Source organism: Lutjanus erythropterus, chromosome 9, assembly GCF_056507025.1.
Source record: "Lutjanus erythropterus isolate fLutEry1 chromosome 9, fLutEry1.hap2, whole genome shotgun sequence".
NCBI lineage: Eukaryota > Metazoa > Chordata > Actinopteri > Lutjaniformes > Lutjanidae > Lutjanus > Lutjanus erythropterus.
In genome coordinates, this window is record NC_139325.1 from 42,224,987 (window position 1) to 42,244,279 (window position 19,293).

A 19,293-nucleotide genomic window follows, 5' to 3' on the forward strand; every position below is an offset into this window, starting at 1 on the left:
TGAGTATGAGAAAATAAACATTGAGTTTCGAGAAGCAAATAAATTGTCTAACAAGCTTGTAAGTCTGTCAAAGAACCCGAAGAGTGAACCAGAATTTAGCAGCAACATATACCTTTATATCTACCTGAGACAATTTAAGCTCCCATACTGCCCTAACACACACACACACACACACACACACACACACACACACACACACACACACACACACACACACACACACACACACACAAAATGTTTATTGGATTACAGAGGAGCACACAGCGAGCAGCAACCTGCTTAACATTCACACTGTGCTGGAGGTTACCTTCAGTGTGGTGTTTGAAGAGTTTCTGGAGTCCTGCTTTCCCACAGATCAAACTATAGAAAGTGAAATCATAACCTTAGTCACTCAAAGGTTTTATCAACTCATATGCATTATGTGCCTCCTTTACCCAACCATATTTAAAAATCTTAAATACATTATATACATCAACCAGGAGAAGTCTCATTCAAATGTTAAATCATAGTAGGACAGATCTTTCAGGCTTTTCTTTGTGGTAAAATATTTATCATATTCACTCAGTGGTGATGTCACACTCAGTATATGCTATTATGAAAAGGATAATCTTGTACTGCTGTGTTTCAGGTTGTAAGTAAACATACAAAATCCAACAAATCATCATTATTTTGCTATTTCATTATCACAGTGAAAATCCAGAGGGACATGGGGGAATATTTCAAGCTAAAACAACATACTGATAACACTCTACCATGAGACAGCAGCTAACGTTAGCATTAACCACTTCCCAGCTAACCTTATTGTTTGGTAGTGTTACATGATATGATAGGAGAGGCATCAATTAATTCTGAAATATGAACTGAAGAATTTATTTATGCTTTTCCTATTATGTCGTACAATATTATGAAATGTGATGTTAGCTAGGAGGTGGTTAATGCTAATGTTAGCTGTAGCTCGCAGTAGCAAACTGGATATCAACTTTGTTGTTTTAGCTTGAAATATGGCCCGATATCCCTCCAGATTTTAACAATTTATTGTTTTTGCAGTTGCTGATTGATCATAAAGTGGTAGAATAATAACAATTAGTCAGATTCTCTGTTTTTTCTGGCAATCTGGAACACAGCCGTGCGACACATGAGCTTCAAACCCCGAGTGTGACGTCAGAAGAAAATGGCCGCCCTGTGAATCTGATGAATGGCCACTGCAGTTTATAACAGCAGAAAACAACAAATGTAAACAGATAACCGTGTTAAAACCAGTGGGAGCTACAGCAGATGCATGTGATAAAGTAAACACCTGTACAAGATGATGCAATTCAACACAATTTGGTGCTGTGCTTAGGGCACAGCAGTGCTTTGAGCTAAATGCAAATGTCAGCATGCTAACATAGCGTGTTAGCATGTTGCAGTAACATTTGCTTATTAGCATTTAGTGCAGTAGCACAGCTTCAGCTGATGGGAATATTGTTTTTTTGCAGGTATTTAGTCATAAATCAAAGTATTGGATAAATTACAAATTAGGCCATGGTGCAACATGAACCTGTTTATTGGTTGAAATAAACCTTTACTTCACCGCGTTAGATGTGAAAATATTCAGGCTGTTCACGCTGCTTTCCCCTGCTGCTTCCCTGATTTCTGGCTTCTCACTCTTCTCAATGTTTTCACTTCTAAATTAAGGGTTTATTTTGACCGAACCAGAGCTGGTGAGCGTTGGAAATTTGGAAAGAGAAATCAAGATGATTTATGATAATAAAATTACTGTTTCTGTAAATGGAGTCTGGTGGCTTTGACGAGAACGATAACTCAACTTTTTCTGGTTAAACGAAAAGGATTTTAGTTCTATCTTTGTAGCGATCCTTTCCATAATCTTGCCAGACGTTGATAATAACCATCCCAGCCTGTCAGTGGCAAAAACAAGCACTTTTAGTGGATGGTACGATGGTTTGCAAGTTCGCAAAAGGATTACATTGCAGTCTGCTTCTGTGGCGGCTGCAGTGGTGTTGCTCAATACTGGACCAATTTCAAAAATTGTAATAATAGTCACTCAAGCCACGTTTCCACCTGGGACCTGGAACTAAAAGGTCCCTTCTGCCTGTTGTTGTCTGTTTCCACTGCTGTCTGAAGCAAAGAAAGCAAGTCATATTTGTGTGCAACTACACAACAAAGATGACGCCTTCTCCAACTCTGCATGAACATAAAAAACTGGGTATTGGCTGCAGGTTTTTACATAAAATAAAATTCTGAGAGCACTCGGCCAATCAGAAATATTCAGCACTGCAAGCCCCACCCCCAAAGTTCATGCACTTTTGGAAAGAACTACCCCCCAGGCAGGGACTTTATGGAGGGTAAAATAATGCCCTGGAACTTAATTCGGACCCTGGTCCCAGCAGTGGAAACGCCCTGAGTTCCTCCAAAGGTTCCTGGTCCCTGGGGAAAGTTCCTGCAGTGGAAACACAGCTTTTGACACACAAACATAGAAAAATAGGGTCCAGGTTGAAAAATACTTAAGTGTCTCTGGGATTAAATTTATCCTGGGCAGGGCATGAATGTCTTTACAAACTTTCAAGACTGTTGTTCCAATAGTAGTCTTGATAATTCACAAAAAAATTCAAACAAAATACTTAGGAAGCATAATCTTGGATCTATGAAATTCTTTAAAAATTCTGTTAGTGTTGCTAAAAACCTACCTTTTCTGTCTAACTGAACAACAACTAAAAACTGTAAACGTCACAAGGCCGTTGTATTGCATTATATTGTGCAGGTGTTTGTGTGGCTGCCATGTAAATGGATATAAACAGTATTAGCTGATAAGATTCTGCTGAAATGCTCCTTTAATCTTCATGCAGCTCATGGTGCTTGTTGCTAAAGTAGACACTGCTTTGAGCGGGATTTTTTTTTGTGAAGCTGTTCAAAAATTACAGGCCAGTTTTGTATTTTAGCTCCAGGGCCACATAGTAAACTGATAGGGAGTGAGAGGCGAGAGGTATGATGCCATTGTTTCCTCAGGCCACTGCTACCAACTTCCAAAACATCCCACACTTAATTAGATCTCACATAATAACACAGGATGCCGTAATCCTACCCACAACAGTGTCCTGATACCTAACACTCCCATACAGACATTTTTTAAGACTTCTCTGCTATCAGAAGGACATGAATACATTAGAAACTGCTGTATAAGTTAATAAAATCTCACCTCAGCAACTGATAAGTTGATAACTGCCAAATAATGTAAGAAGGTATCTGCAGGTCTTGAAATGTTTCAGTTTCAGTTGCATCAAGTATTAAAAAGTCTTCAGTTTCATTCACATTTCTTTTGATGTTTTTTTCCAGTTGTCCAGGCCTCTCTCATTCCCAGATCACCAAATACACAGATACTTTGTCAGGCTCCTCAGCTCAAAAGTTACCCCAAAGAAAAGTTCAAACTTTCTGACAACAGACGTGACGACACTAGAGGAGATTGTAATAATGTACGTCTTGAGAAAGAGGTCAGGGTCATGTCTCGCTTCAACTGTTGGCTACATTTCTACCATGACTACCAGAGGAACAGCTCTGTTTTGTTAGTATCCATAAGGTTTAAGAGAATGTGCACAAATACGGACAAAGTGGACACAGAGTATGAATAAAAGGCTCCTTTCGTATCTGTTTTCAAATCTAACATTAAGCATAAATGTGCCTTAAAGAGCAAGAAAGTTGTGTATGGAGGAGGTGGCATGGACAGATAGGTCCCACGTGAAACTAAACTTGCATACGTATTTTAACCCAAACAATGATCTTACCAAGTAGCCTAAATCTAACCAAACTACAACTGATTAACAACATTAACCACATGTTAAAAAGGCTTTTCTGACTGCGTCTCATACAGACACTAAAGAGTAACTCGTGCATCAGTATGAGACGCCGAGGGGCACAGAGACGTCGGTATATGACGACCTTTGACAAGAGCAGGTTGGTACTTCTAGCTAAAACTAAAGCAGCCTAATATAACAGTCCTGCAATAAATCCTCCCTTCATGATGGTTATAATGTTCATTTCAGAGAGGTTTGAATCTGGATGATGTAGTTTGCAGTATATCGAGAGAGGTGTTTCTATAATTTTGTCCATCTCATTTATATCAGTGAGGGTAGGCTAAAAACAAAAACACGTCTCTGTGTAATGCAACAGTTTGACAGAACCACAAACTACGTTCTCCAGAATGATAGGAATCGATTCAACACCTCTCTAAATCAGTTTGAACAAAAACTGACCATCACAGCCTCCATAGAGTTTCATTGTGTGACTGTTTAATCAGACTTCATTAGTTTTAGCCGGGCGTAACGAATAAACTGGAAACAAAGCGTATATTACTGGGAATTATTGTTAGATACAGCAGTGAAGTACATGTAGGCCTTATTGTCCCTGCTGGTTTTCACCATCTGTCATCCTGGCCTATGGCTGTGAACAAAAAGATATTAAATTGTTTTCTGTTATTAAAAAGGTCTCAGATGTAATTTGGTTGAACGCTGCAGAAACCCCGTGTAAATTTGGTAACAAAAATGTTCAGCAAAATATAATAAAACATGTTAATCCACTAAATTACATCACATTATTACAGTGACAGATTATGTATTTCAAATTGATGATGCAATGGCATTTGTTAATGTTTTAACAAATGGAGTTAATGAATTATTAACTGGAATTGAACAGCATTCTTTAGGCGATCAGTGCCAGTTCAAGTCAAATCATTTATAAAGACATGTTCATATACTTTTTTACAGTATTTGGCAGTTACTGCACATTATCAGTTGTAAAAACTGATACGCTTGTTATCAGTTTTTTAACGTTTAACTGTATGTAGTCTTCCTTTAGATTTTGCCAAACTTCTGATCTTTTTGTTTACTCAGCAGTTATCAGGAAGGTGTATTTAAGGATATAAGAAACCTGCTTCCTGAGCTTGTTCTGACATTAATCATATCAATGTTTCACTCATATAGGATTTAATTCCACTCTTTTATCCACACTAATTGTTGCCTTTTCTTGAATGTTGGTCATTTTTGAGTGTGTGTGTGTGTGTGTGTGTGTGTGTGTGTGTGTGTGTGTGTGTGTGTGGTGCGTTGTGAGTTACAGTAAAATGCAAAAATCCTTTTCTCTGTTGTTTCTCTGTGCTTTTTTGGATACAGTGTATTAATGTAAATATAATTCTGGTTTTCCAAGTGTGTGTATATTTATCTTCGTAGAGTAGATGACTGCATGTTTGACATAAGCATGTTCTTCTTGCCTCTCTGAACCAGGAAACATGCAAGACTCATCCTTCCAAAAGCTTTTGGATTAATAAGCTGCTTTCAGATGCAGATGTCGTTTTGGAGTGCACAGTTTAACGCCTTTTTCTTTCTTGTCCTAAGCATGATTGATTTCTGTTGATGACACACCGCATGGCACGCTGCTTTAATGCTTACAGGCTGTTGGGTTGTCTGATAATGTTGTGCGTGTATGGTTGCCATTATGTATGTGTATGTAAATGTGCGTTAGTAAGCATTTTTATGTATATTTATGTCTTTGTTTTCACTTTTTGTTCTGCATTGTGTTGTTTGGGTGGCTGTTGTTCTCCTCAACCCTCACTGCCCTTCTTGATCCTGCCCACTGCACACAAGCCTTCCCTCCCTCTATTGCTGTCAGCTTCCTCCTCCTGCCTCCTGCCTTCAGCCCTCCTTTCCTCTCCTCTCCTCTCCTCTCCTCTCCTCTCCTCTCCTCTCCTCTCCTCTCCTCTCCTCTCCTCCTTATGTTGATGAGATACGGTGATTTCTCTTAGGGGAGGCGTCAGTCCATCCTAGTGCAGCCCCGTCTCGCACCTGTCCCACCCCGAGTAACCAGGTAATAAACAAACCGGCAAACTCTCACTCTCCATCCATAACCTGCTGCCTCTTTTCCACTTCTGCTGTTCTCTATGTGCGTCCCTGTCCATATGCAGCACCCTGTGAACTCACTGCAAGCCAACACACTGACAGGCCCACTTACTTCTCCATTTATCTTGCAGAATAAGAGGCCTGTCACAGAATGTTTTGGACAGAGGTTACAGATGGCTGTGAAGGGCACACCTCCATGTTGGAAGAGTGACAACAAAACATTTCAAAGATTTAAAGCCGCACTAAGCAACTTGGCAGCGAGAGGCGCTGAATCTGAATTATGTCTGAACTGTAGTACCCACAAATCATGTAATGCGATATCAGTAAATTACGCCCAACACCAGGCCGACCCTGTGATCACTTTTTACTCAAGGATATCAGATGTACCAGAGAGGCTGGAAATTTAATGTAGGTGAAAAGTTTGGATTGAATTTAAAGCCATTTCGAGTGCCCCGTCCCAAGCAGAAGACATTATCACTTTAAAAAAAGATAAGGCTGTTTAACTTAAGACAAACTGAGGCATATTAAGATTCTCTCTGTCACTGCTAACATTTGCAACCTAGCTAGCTAAGTTAGCTAACTTCTTAGCATACTTACAATAGCTGCGTTTACATGGACTCTAATTCTCCACAAATATTCGACTGGGTCAAAATAAATTAATTTGAGTCGAGAGGGATGTTATAAACCTTTGACAGTCCTTCCAAAAGGAAAATAACAACCATGTAAATGCTTACTCCACTCATTTCTCTTTGGTAGGAATAAACATATTCTGTCTGTGTATGTAAAACAGCTGGTCTGTAGTGGACAGAACTTTTCTTTTAGAAACCTTGAAAGATCTAAATATGCTAATATGTTAAAATGCTGGATACCATCTTGAAGATTAACAGGCAGAAACACCTCTTCTTCTTCTTCTGTTTTATTTCCAGCAGATGAGACACTTCACAGACATGTTAAAAAAGTTACATCCTGATTAATACGTAGGAGCATGTCAACACGTTTTGTTTCTAATCAGAATGATTTCAGTTGGATTTCAATCAATGTAGCTGAAGGTGGTGACATGAAGGCAAGTGAGAGAAGCTATTTTGGGGCGACTGGTGACAGAAGTAAAAGTCACATTCATTTTTCCCTTTGACAATTTTACTTGACTCACAGTTGGAACTTTTCAATCGCTTGGACTGGCAACAGCTCTCCTTTTTGCGTCATCAGTGCAAAAAAGTCAAAGTAACCTGCATGTGAACATTAAAAAAGAAAAAGTTGGTTAAGTGAGTGCTGCACTCTGGCAGTGGCCTCTTGGACTCTATCAACAGTGCCGTCCTGTCAGCATGGAACATGTGTCCCTCTGTCTCACAGCAAAAACCGACTGAGGATTACGTGGTCCATGATGCAACGCAAAGTTCGCCCTGACTTCTTTATTATAGAGCAGAAAACCTGCATGAAAAGCTGATAAAACTGGAGATGTGGGTGATGAGTAGATGTCTGGCCTACCTGGTGCCAAATTCTATAATCTAGGAAAGTAATCAGAAATTATAATCTAGGTCATCTCAGATAGAAGAAACAGGATATGTGTCTCTGTTATAACCCCTCTTAATAATTTAGGTTAAAAAGATGTTTGTAATTTTACACAGGACATTTTAATCTGCACGTCTTGCCTTTAAAGTCTCTTTTTTCAATAAGAAATGATGAAAATGTGTAATTTATTTACAGTGCCATGATTAGAATTGTCTAAAGCTCCGTTATCCTTCACCACACAATAACTGACATTTTCATTGTTGTGTGAGACAGAACGAGATGGTAACCCGCAATGATTTCGTTGTCACCCTCCCAACACAATAACATGCTTTCTTGTAGCTGACAGACTGAAAATATTCTGTGACAGACCTCAAATAAGGAGTTTATTTTAGATTTGAGATGAATTAGGCCGCTTTTTATGTTGACCAATGACCATATTACTTATATAAATGTACTAGCATAGCTTAGTGTTTTACAAATAAACTTTAAATGTGTTGTGTGTGAATATTGCAGCCCTCTATAAATGAAAATGCCATTGCTTGTTCAGACACACAATTCAGTCATAACCAGCAATCCACAGACATATACTGTATGCCAACATTATTACTCTTTGCAAATGATTCTCATGTCATGTACGGAGAGCTTCCTGTAAGTCTTTGCATTGGGTAAATTGATGAAATGCAGAGAAATACAAAATAATCAATGAAAACCATTGATTCCTAAGCTCCGCTATTTTCAGATGTTGGCATTTGCAAATATCCAACTCAGGTTTTCATCACATTTAATAATCACCTCATTTCCTCACTTGATTATCTTTGAATATATTCACCAATACAGTCTAAATAAACAATATTCAACTGTAAAACTATTGAACAGTTACTGTTAGGGTTAGTTTTACTGTTACATGTGTGCTCATTACAAACAGGGCAGTAGGAAGATATTAGTGACAGAACTAAAATACATTGTTTTAAAACAATTTTGAAAGCAAAATTGTTACTTCCTGCCAAGCAGCTACACAAAAAAATCCAATAAAAGAGAAAACACACAATCACCCTTTATTATTCCGTAGACTTCTGTCCAGATTTGTGAGCAAGAATTGCATGTTGGGCTTGTTTGCTGGTTGAAAACGGACCCAAACATGGATTTTAAAGATAGTCTTGTTGATAAATCTGTCGGAAAGTCTCCGTTATATTGTGCGAATTCTCTTTTATTATAGATTTTTTTTTTATTTCCTCTCACACAACATATTTTAACCGCTGTGTTTTCCTACACACATGAGCTCACATTTCCATTCAGTTTTTCCATCCCTCCCAACACGCCCTCAGACAAACAACGGGAATTATGGGAAATCTCCGTATCTGACCCAATCCTTCCCTGAAGAACACTGATTAATGTGCACATGTTCTTTTTGTGTGTTTTTTCTGTGTCTTTCAGTGTGTTTCTGATATTTATGTGTTTGTGTACGTGTTTGGCACCTGGGCACATTATTTGGTTGAATGGTGGCGAAGGCCAGTTGTTTTTGAGTGTGTGACGACGTGTGACGTGGTACTAAGTTTCTTTTTTCTATTTTTGTTTTTTTGTTTTGCATCAGAGTTAGAGCTCTTCACCTGGCAATAGTCATCTTAAGTCATACAGGGTTTTTTTTATTTAACAATTGCCATATTTAAATTGATTAAACCAACACTTACAGCAGGTTTTTATTTCAAAATGTGGAGGTGAAAAAGATTTTACAGATCGCTCTAGACATCCACGATTCAAATTGGAGATTGGAGGAGATGGGTAAGAACCTGTGTGTATCTGCATCATTACAATACACCCAACATTTCAGTACTCCGCTAAGTGTTTTGTGTTCCTGTCTGCAGTACAACAGTTTTCATTAGCATAAAAAACACTCTCACATCAAGCTGTAATTGAATGCACCAAGTAATCAAACACTACAGCCCACAGAGAGTGAAGCAAGTTTGGTAAGTTACAAAAAAAGGATGTCAGTAAACATTTTGCCATGTCTTTGTTCAGCTGCTCGATTCCCGAGTTTAATAGACATGTGTATTGGTCTACACATGGATATTAAACGAGACTGTTGGTTGTGTTTGAGAGTAACAAAACAAGTGTTAGTGGAGTCATGTTACTGGCATCCTGTAACTGTCTGTAACCATATAGATACTGTAGCTGTTCATAGCACCAGTTAGCAGCTGAAAGTGTTGTCATTCATTTTGGTTCTGATTGAGAAGAGAAAAGGCCTGCTAATTCACATCAAATTCTGGGGTAATTTTTCTTTTTTTCGTTCTTCTTGTCACTTTTTCTTTTTAAGTGAAATGGAAACACCTTCCACTCACAATGGACACACCCATCAGATACAGCTTATCCAGTGATAATTTGCTTTTGCTCCTTTTTGATTCATTTTCTCTACTGGATGCAGACCAAACTATCCCTCCTATACTTTCTGTCTTTCCCCTCTACAGCACGTCATTCCATCCATGTGACAGTATTTCATACTTCTTGTGTGTTAAGCATTACAGTGGTATTTAATGTCGTACATATTTTCCAATGTGTGATAAAGAACAAACCTGAGTTAAATAAGCTCTTTTCCATGGCTCTGCACCCGTTTTTACATTTTCCAGAGAAACAGAGTCTCTGTAATTATGTCTAGACACCACACAGCAAATGTGCCAGGCAAGATAAATCAAGTGCAATTATTTCAAGAGGTTCTACCCTGGTCTGATGGTAAAACTGTGATTTTCAGCTTTCAAAATGCTTCTATATTCAAATCATCTTGCAGTAGCTCTTGGATACATTAAGCACCATTATGAATAGAGTCCTCATAGTTGTCTATTGGCACAATAACCCAATTGTTTTCTCTCCTCACTGCTCCTACACAGATGTCAGTGAACAAGGCTGGGAGTGAAGGCTTGCAAACAGACCTTGATATATACTAATAATGAAACTACTGTAGTATTGCATTGCTGTTATTCTGCGCCAATGTAAGTAAGAAAAGATGGCAAAACCAAACTTTGATTTAATCCCTGATCAAAAGCTCCGAGCCAGGATGGACACCCATGCAGCAACTCATTGCTATGTGATCAATGGGTTTGGGTTGGACATTTTGGTTGGTGAATTTGACAGAGGTTTGGGTTTCTTGCCAGGCTATAGGATGCACCTTTATCTTGCTTTTTTAAATAATTTGGCTCTGAGCTCTTTGTGGCTTTTTTGCATGTTTTTAGTAACAGGCTGATGCTACAGTATGTGCTGTTAAGATATCTCTAAACACTCATCCTAATTCCTGCCCCTTTTCTCCCTGCGCTCCAATAACAGTTGAGCAAGCTTGGTACCTCAGTCAACTTTCTCCTGTGCTGTTTCCTGTACTTAGATTTGCTATGTGCAAGGGTCGTCTGTGTTGAAAAGAAAACCAAATTTTTAACATGGTTGAAAGGTGTTGTTGGGGGACCTAAAAAAAGCGACATATATTCACATCTTAAATTAAATAAAGTTAACAAAACACTAGCTAACTAGCTAGCTAATCTACAATAATCGGTAGCCAGCTAATTGTATCCATAGAGGTATCACAGAACTAGACAGCAGACGTAAAGATGGCGCCCATTTAGGCCAATGACAATTGCTCGCCTGGTGCATACCTCAAAAAAAGTTTTTTAGCTTGCAGGTTTACTTCTGCAATATACGATCTGTGCACTGATGCACAAGTTCCTGCTCAGCCAATACACTTTTTTGTGATGATGTTATAGATTTTCAAATCGCTTTTCTCAGCTGTTAAAGAAAGATAGATTGAGATATTTTTTTGCAGCAATACCATGATTGGCCACTGGGCCACCAAGTGGGAATGCAATACATCTATGGTTACATCTGATGGCTAATGTTAGCAAAATGCTTGTTAACTAGTTAGCTAATCTACATCACTTGTTAGCTAGCTAGTTACATCTGATAGCTAAAGTTAGCAAATGCTAGCCAACTAGCAAACTGATCTACATCTGTCATTAGCCAGCTTGCATCACTTTTCCGGGTCCCCTGCAACATGTTTTGCTGTCTCCCCAAATCTTCAAAATTTGGTTTTCTTGTCATCATAGTTCCCAATTGGAAATTTCAACTGGAGCGTCTTCTGAAGTGGGATTTCCGACTCAGAAAGTCAGAGCAACCTCACCAGCCCCAACCTCAAAATCCAAGATGGCTGCTCGCACATCAACACTCATGAAAGTTGTTCATAGAGTGCTGCAGGAATGAGTCCTGAAACCCAGAAATGAGTTAGCATATTAGCGCTTTCGGTTCTTGTCTCTTAGTCAATGGGTTTTGTGATTTGCCTGAAATAAGGTCTAATACAAGCTTTAGAGCTTTTCATGTTTTGTTCTACAATATAAAATATGTCAGTAAATACCCAATTTGTGATATTTTTTAAGCTTTTACATGTCTTAAAAATGGCGGTTGCTAAAAAGTGGCTAAATTAAACTGGTGGTGACACAGAGTCACGCTAGCCTACAAAAACACACCATCTCTGCAGCACTCTTTTAGCACTTTTGTTTTTTGTCTTTTTAAACCAATCGCACACACTGCGGCCATGTTGCTATAGCGCGTTTGTATGCGCCGTGCAGTGGGTTGTTATCAAGCCTTTTCTGACTTGCTGTACTGGAACGTGGTCAGCTCAGGTGTGACGTCGTTCCCAGCTCCTACTTTCAGCCTCTGAGGTAATTGGAAAGCACCATAAGCACAGGAATCTCAATGCTCAACTGTTATTGGAATACAGAGCAAAAGGGGCAGGACTTACGAGGGATCAATTGTAGAGTTCTTCTATAGTCTTTAATTTAAAATACTTTCAGCTACTCAAGTTCGCACATTTACAGAGAAACGTAGTCGATATTGAAGATGATTTGTACTCATTGGCAAAGAATGACTCATTTGAATTCCTGACTTTTCCTGACACCTGTCACCCGACAAACACCCCTTGTTACTCATCCCGAGAGGATCAGGACCCTTTGACCTCAAGAATTTTAATTCCCCTTCATCCCCTCTTTCCCTGTGTCCCTTTTCCTGTGCTGCCATTTCTATTGGTGTTCGTCATGCATCAACTCCGTGACTCATTTGGCTCTCTCTTTCTCTTCTCTCTGTCTCTCTCTCTCTTTCTTTCTTTCCGTGTGATTCTTTCAATCCCTTTTCACTTGTCTATTATTTTCTGATTCCTCCTTACTTTGCTTCTGACATCGCTTTTTACATGTAACTCATCCCAACCGGTTCTTTCTATTTGTCAATGTTGATGTTTTCCACTTCCACACGTCCCTCTCTGGTGATTTTTCCTCCTGGTCCTCTTTATCCCATCTGTATCTCACTATTCTTACTTCCTCCCACACTCTCACACCTCTTCAACATGTGATTTTTCCTTCTACATATCACGTTATCTGCCTTGATTGGACATCTCCTTTACAACTCCTCACATCCTTCCCATCGCTCATTGAATGGCCTCTCTCCTACGACCATCTCTCCCCCCTGCTCCCACTCCTCTTTCCCCTCCCCTCTTTCTCTATCTCGCTAGGAGGACCAGCTTTCCTCCCTGGGTTCTGCAGACCCCGGTGTGAAAACTGAAGGTGGAGGGGGAGGAGGAGGAGGAGGAGGAGGAGCGGTAACCAACGATCAAGGCCTCAGAGTCTCTTCCTCGGCCATTTCCTCTGACAGCTCGCCCCACAATGGAGTCCTCCCCCAAACTGTAGACCCTCCCTCTCTACCCACTCCTCATCAACATCCTAGTCAGAATGGAGAGCTCCGTGGCAACCAAACATCCTCCCCCATGACAACCTCACAGGCAACCGGAACCACGGCAACAGCAACTACAGGCATAGCAGAAGAAGGGGGAGTAGGTCAAACACAACACTGAGCCAAATCAGAGAGAGACGACACAAAAGGAACAAAAACACTGTCCCCGTCTTTTCCCATTTAGCGAGACAATGCTTTGAAAAGAATTCGCAGTAGATATTCTTAATTCCCCTGGCAAGAGAGAGAAGAAAAGTGTGCGGGAGACGAGTAGTAATCATACAGCTACTGTACAGTGCATAACACACGAACACACAACACAAAGGGCTCTTCAATGGACACTTGTTCTCTTGATGCTCACCCAGAGCTTCAGTTAGTATCAGTCTTGCAGGACAAGATAATGATACCTTATAACATGCTGTTTGAGTCAGTCAAACGGAGCATTTGACGTACACACCAAGCCGATATGTGAACATCTGCTCTGTGCACCCATTGTGGCTTCATGAGAAACACACACATGTAAGGAACAAGCACTATAGAATGTCTTGCACCCCAAAGACTTCATAGTAGCCATTAGTGAGTGCTATAAGCCAGCTTATAGTAACCCTCGACTCCCATGGATGTAGGTGCATTAAATATACCTATCCTGAACACGCCAGGCTGCAAATCGTTTAGGTAGAGATGTGGTGATGTAGTCTGGCTTTCTTAGTGCCTTTGAGTGTTTTTCAACAGGGTTTTCCAATAGATGCAGGAGTAACCGATGGAGTTAGCTTTGCTATAGTCGGAGAAATGATCTGTGGGCTGAAAACAGAGATTCAAAGACACAAGATCAAGCGTCGTAGAGGTTCGGAAGACATTTTTTTGGGAACTTTCCTTTCTGTTTTTTTCCAATCTAAGGGACTTCTTGTTTTTTTGGACTGAGCTCGTGCAATTTTTCTCTTCTCAATCTCAGAACCGATATGTGATAAACTGGTGCTAAACAGAAACAAATGGTGCCATTTTTCCAAGTCAAATGTCTGTGTCTGCCATAGCACTGCCTCTTTCATGACTCACTCACTGTCTTTCTTCTCTCTTTCTCCTGCGATTTGTCTCTGACAGGACTCCCCCCCCACCCCCACCCCCCAATATGTTTTTGTACGTGTCTTTGTCTTTTGTTCTTTGTGCATCCTGTTGTTGTTCTTCTGTCTGATGGGGTTGTTGGGGTTTCCATATCTGTGTTTTAGAAGCACCCTCCTCCAATCTCTGGTTTTATTTACAGTTAATAAAAAGCAGCTCCCCTGGCTCCAAATTGACGGATCATCTATTGAACGGGTTATTTCAAATTTGTGGAGACCGAGCCCCCAAAGTGCTATTTTCAGTTTACACAGAGCACTAACTGACTACTTTGAATGAAATGGATGAATGGAGTTTATTCCCATTTTTAAAGTTTTTTTTTTTTCTTTTGTTTAAAAAGTGTTGGTCCATTGTTCTCATATACACAAGATAAGTGGTGCCATTATTACAATTTTCACCCAAAACTAATGTAATAAGTGCATACAAATACTAATAACAGATGATGTTTTTAGCTTGAGGCACTTTTCTTCCACATTTTATTACAGTAAACATTGCCAGTGTGACATGATAACAAGGATCATCTTCCCAAATGTGTGAAAAGACCATTTCAACCATTTAGGTTTGCTAATCCTGCCATTAAGTGCCTGGGATAAATATATTGAGCATCCTTTGGCCAGTAGACTAGCTAGTCATCGACCAGGTGCACATTATAAAGCCTTTCTTAAGACAATAAGAATATATATCACCCCGATGCTTTAAGAAAGATTAATAATGACATACTTCTTTGTGTAGTTTCCATGATTTGAAGTTTCATTTCAAAATGAAAAATGCAGCATTAAAACTAATTAAAAGATGCTTTGAGTAAAACAATTAATTTATGGTAAATTTTAGAAATATTGTATGATGTATTTTTGAAATGAACTCTTCAGTTTCTCATGTGTCAAATGCTCTTTGAAATGTTTGTAATGTGTATCCATATTCCTTCATTTTGTGTATGAACTGTCTGTTGTAAGGTTTGTCTGGATGTGAACTTGTTTTTGTCTCTGTAGCCTCACACACACACTGGTGTCGCTCTGCAACAACTCAGCTTGTTTGAAGACGAGTTGAAGAGTCTCACATCAGCTTTGTGTCAGCCATTTTTCTCCTCGGAGAGAACAAATCACTTACTCTGCAGTGTCAAAGGTCTAGCACTTTCTAGGCCAGTGCTATAGCGGATTAGCTCATATTTTTCAGTGAATGTCTAACTGTTGAACCACCAAATGTTAATAATGCTCGCAAGTCTTACGCAGGGAAAGATTGTCTTCTATTTAGACAGCTTGTAGGGCTACTTTTTCACTAGTGAAATTACTTGTGTGTGAAGAATGTTGGAATTTAAAGCGGTCTAGGTTTGAACATCAGTGTTTTTTCAGAGATGTGAGATGATCCGTGATTGAGAAATTAACATTGCTGTGAAAATACCTCAGTGACTCAGGTAAACAAGCAGTTGCCTCAGAGCTGAACACATAAAAAAAAAAACAATAGAAAATGAGATGAGTCCAGCTTTGGAAAGACTGCCACCATGCAGATACTCGGTACTCTAGCTATGCTTCAATAGCACCTGATCAAGCACCCTCCCCCGTTTCTTCTCTCTCTCTGTCTCCCTTTTTTTCTCCCCCTAGCCACTCTCACAGCTTCATGGAGGACAATGTGGAACCTAATTGGCTGATGCACCATCGGCAGTCCGTGGGGTGGCATGGCCAAATGTCCAGAGCCCTCTCTCGTGACGCGATTGGCTGACAAAGGGAGAACTTGGGGCATTGGTCCCATTCTCTTTGCTCAAAGGATGGTGCAGAGCCCCAGCGGACCATGTAAGGAAATGCTGGGATTTTTTTTTTAAACTTTTTTTTTTTTTTTTTTTTGCTTAACTTGGGCCCTCTCTCTCTGATTTGATGACAGGATTTTTTAAAATGTGTTTGACGCCTCTTGCTTGGATCTACATTTTACTTTTAAAAAGGTAGGCTGGACACATATTGGCGTTTGTTAGCCTGCCGAGCATGCAAAGAACAGCTATGCAGTCTGATCAATCAGCAGAACGGAGGAACACAAAGGCCAAGGATGGCGTGATGCTCAAAAACGAGAGAGAGGGGAGGTGTATTGTGGGTAAGGTGTATTTCAAAGGTGCTTGACTTCTCTTGAAATTTCAGTCAAAGCTGATTTACTTTCAAAGCATTTATCTCTCTCTCTTATAGTCTTTTCAAATTACCCTTTGATTCATCTATTCACTCTTTATCTATCTAGGAACGCATTATTTAACCGCTTCATTTATACTCCAGTTTACACACACTTCTTGATCTCTTTCTCGACTCATAGTTTTAGCTCTTCCGTTCCGACTCTCTTTCAGACTTTGATTTTTAAAGGAAACTAAATATGCACAGCCTAATACAACAAGTAAGAAACTGCTTCAGAACACAACTCTTACTTCAATGAAGACTTTGAAAAACCGGACAGAATGTTATTATTTATATTTCTATGATACTGCTTATTCTTACAATAGTATAAAAGAGAAACTCTTCATCAGATATCTTCCGGAGCAGATATTTATTTCTTGATATAGATAGATGCTTCTATCTAACGGACGTTCATAAATAATCCATTTTATATGAACAGAGTTTTCTTACTGAGACAATCTTGTGGAGAGAATCGCGATTGCCCTGAAGGACTGTGACGAAAGGGACAAACTTGTGTTTTACCTACTCCCCTTACAGCAGTTTGCACGTTGCTGTGACCTGTGCCCTCTCTCCCTCCCTCTCAGTTATAATCATTCGAAACAAAAAAAACAAAAAACAGAAAAAGCAGACGGATGTTTCTTGCCCAAAAAGTCGCCATGGAGCTCTCCATTTATGGACGATGTGAAAGTCTTTGGATGAGGACATTCTTACGGCTATTGTTTTATACTCCACTTCGACTATGTGTCTGTAGAGTTTTAACCGAGCAGAGGATGAACTCTTGGTTTCAGTGATGGCCACATTTCTGCAGTCAATTTGCGGTAAAACTCCCCATTTATTTCTATGGATGGACTCCACTGACACCAGTCTGAGTTGAAATCCCTGCCATTTCCTCTTGTGACTGAACCAGAGAGAGATATGTTAGAGGTCCTGCTGAAAACGAGTGAATGTGTTTGTATATAAGTGTGTGTACTGGCTAAATCTTTGTGTATATACTGGATAAATGTGTATATATGGTATGTCTATGTGTATATACAGTTTGTTTGTATATGCAGAGTGTACAGTTATTTTTTCCTCTAATGTTTCTCTCTCTTTCTATGAATAGGTCTTCTCAAGTTACCAATACTGAGGCATGGAAAGGTTTTTAAATGTACCGAGCTATCAGAGGCACTTTTCTGTGCAGACTTAGAGAATATCAGCGAGGTCTGTCACTTACAGCTGCATTCTTGAAGCTCTCATACACGAAGTAACTCACATAATCTTAAGCTTGCACTCATTTTCTGACCAACTAAAAAGCTTTTCTAAGTAGATTTGGGTGACCAAGCAATGTTTGTACATATATAGACTAAGACAATTTTTTTTTTCCAGAAACCTCCATCTGCATTTCTTTGAAAAATTCTCGACCTGTTTTGAGTTCTTGCGTATCTGACTTTCACTTTAGGTTCCTATGGTATATGTTTGCAACGGTTGTCATTCAGAGTTATATATTTATTCCGACAACCCTTATATATTTCTTGAAATTTTGTTCCCCAAATTCTGCCTCTCATGGAGCCGTGTAACCTTTTGTTAAGAATCGGTTAGACTGGCAAGTCCTTCCATGAAAGTATACTGTCATTACTTGCATAACACTGCTTGTTTTTGTATAGGTCCTTACTAAATAAGTGTGCCTCCCCCCTTATACTCTTACTAACCTTAGATCCATTAACTGGTCACTCATCTTCATCCCCCTTGACAAGCCATAGCCCCCTTCCCCAAAACTCCTCTATTGTTGTTTTGACAGGACAGACATTTGGGGATTTTGTGTATATTAATGGAAGAGTGGTGTTGAAGAGTGTATTGCAGTTGTATATGGATTTGTTATGAATGTGGATATTCTGATCATTGAATTATTATTGTAATAATGATAATAATTATTGCCACTTTTGTTGATTAATTCCTTTGATGCGGTTGATGAAGATGCCATTGTTCCTTTTTTTTTTCTTTTGGAATACACCGGAATTTATATTTTTCGGGTGGGTGAATCTGGAGATAGAAATACGTAAATAAATTAATAAATAAACAAATAATTAAATTCTTAACCAGGTGTGGAAAAGTGTGTGTTCTGTTTCTTAATGTATTAACTCAGGTTCTTCTCGGTATCCATCTACGTCAGATTAAAGGGTAAGTCTGCTGATATTTTTGTTATCGTCAACATTTCTCAAGAAAGCACGACATGTTCCTACATTAGCATGAACGCACCTGTTCATTTTCACTTAGTCTGACTCACTGGATGTACGCTGTGGGTATAAGCAGAGGTGTAGTGCTAGCTGTTTAAGTACTGCAGCACACCTGTGACTGCATGTACACACTTAAAGGTACAACATGCAACAATTTCTTTTAAAACAATGTATAGACTCATCCAAACATGAATCCGTTCCAAATATCACTGATGTCCAACTAGACGTGACGGTGGTGTCTGTGTCTGCAGAGACTCTGCCCTCTGCCTGCGTTTCCCTTTTTTTCTCTCTCTCTCTTTTGATGTGCTCGGGATGTGGTATCTTTCTGGTGCATTTATAATTAACTCAGAATCCTATTGATAAGGATTCTTCCTTTCAGTGGCCCATTTCAGGCCATTTAACCACTGTTCCTAAGGTGATAGGTTCACATGCATTAGTCAACTATAATTGACTACACGATCAAATGTTAGACTGACTTTATGAATAGTTTCTTCGTGACGCTAATATAGCTCTTCAGTCAGTTCATGGACGCTCTCTTTGTCTCTATGCTGCAACAGGGCTGCAGAAAACAAGTTGGAAAAGATGCCTCTCACTGCAAAAACCGAACTCTGTCTGATAAGGGCTGCACGCTTTATGGTGATTTGAGCTTGAAGCATTTAAAAAACAGATTATGGTATGGCT

At 39.4% G+C, this 19,293-nt stretch overlaps 1 protein-coding gene across 4 annotated transcripts in view; it reads left to right on the forward strand.

The window, feature by feature from the left end:
- syngap1b (synaptic Ras GTPase activating protein 1b) overlaps positions 1-18,479 on the forward strand; it is a 217,620-nt gene extending 199,141 nt beyond the window's left edge. For 3 of the 4 annotated variants that reach the window (XM_084727652.1, XM_084727653.1, XM_084727656.1), the window contains exons 21-22: positions 5,789-5,850; positions 15,851-18,479. In XM_084727652.1, coding sequence (XP_084583778.1) covers positions 5,789-5,850; positions 15,851-15,968 — 180 coding nt within the window. In that variant the 3' untranslated portion in view covers positions 15,969-18,479. The remainder of the gene's footprint in view (positions 1-5,788; positions 5,851-15,850) is intronic. The other variant, XM_084727654.1, reaches the window with a different exon arrangement.
- The last annotated feature ends 814 nt before the right edge of the window (positions 18,480-19,293 follow it).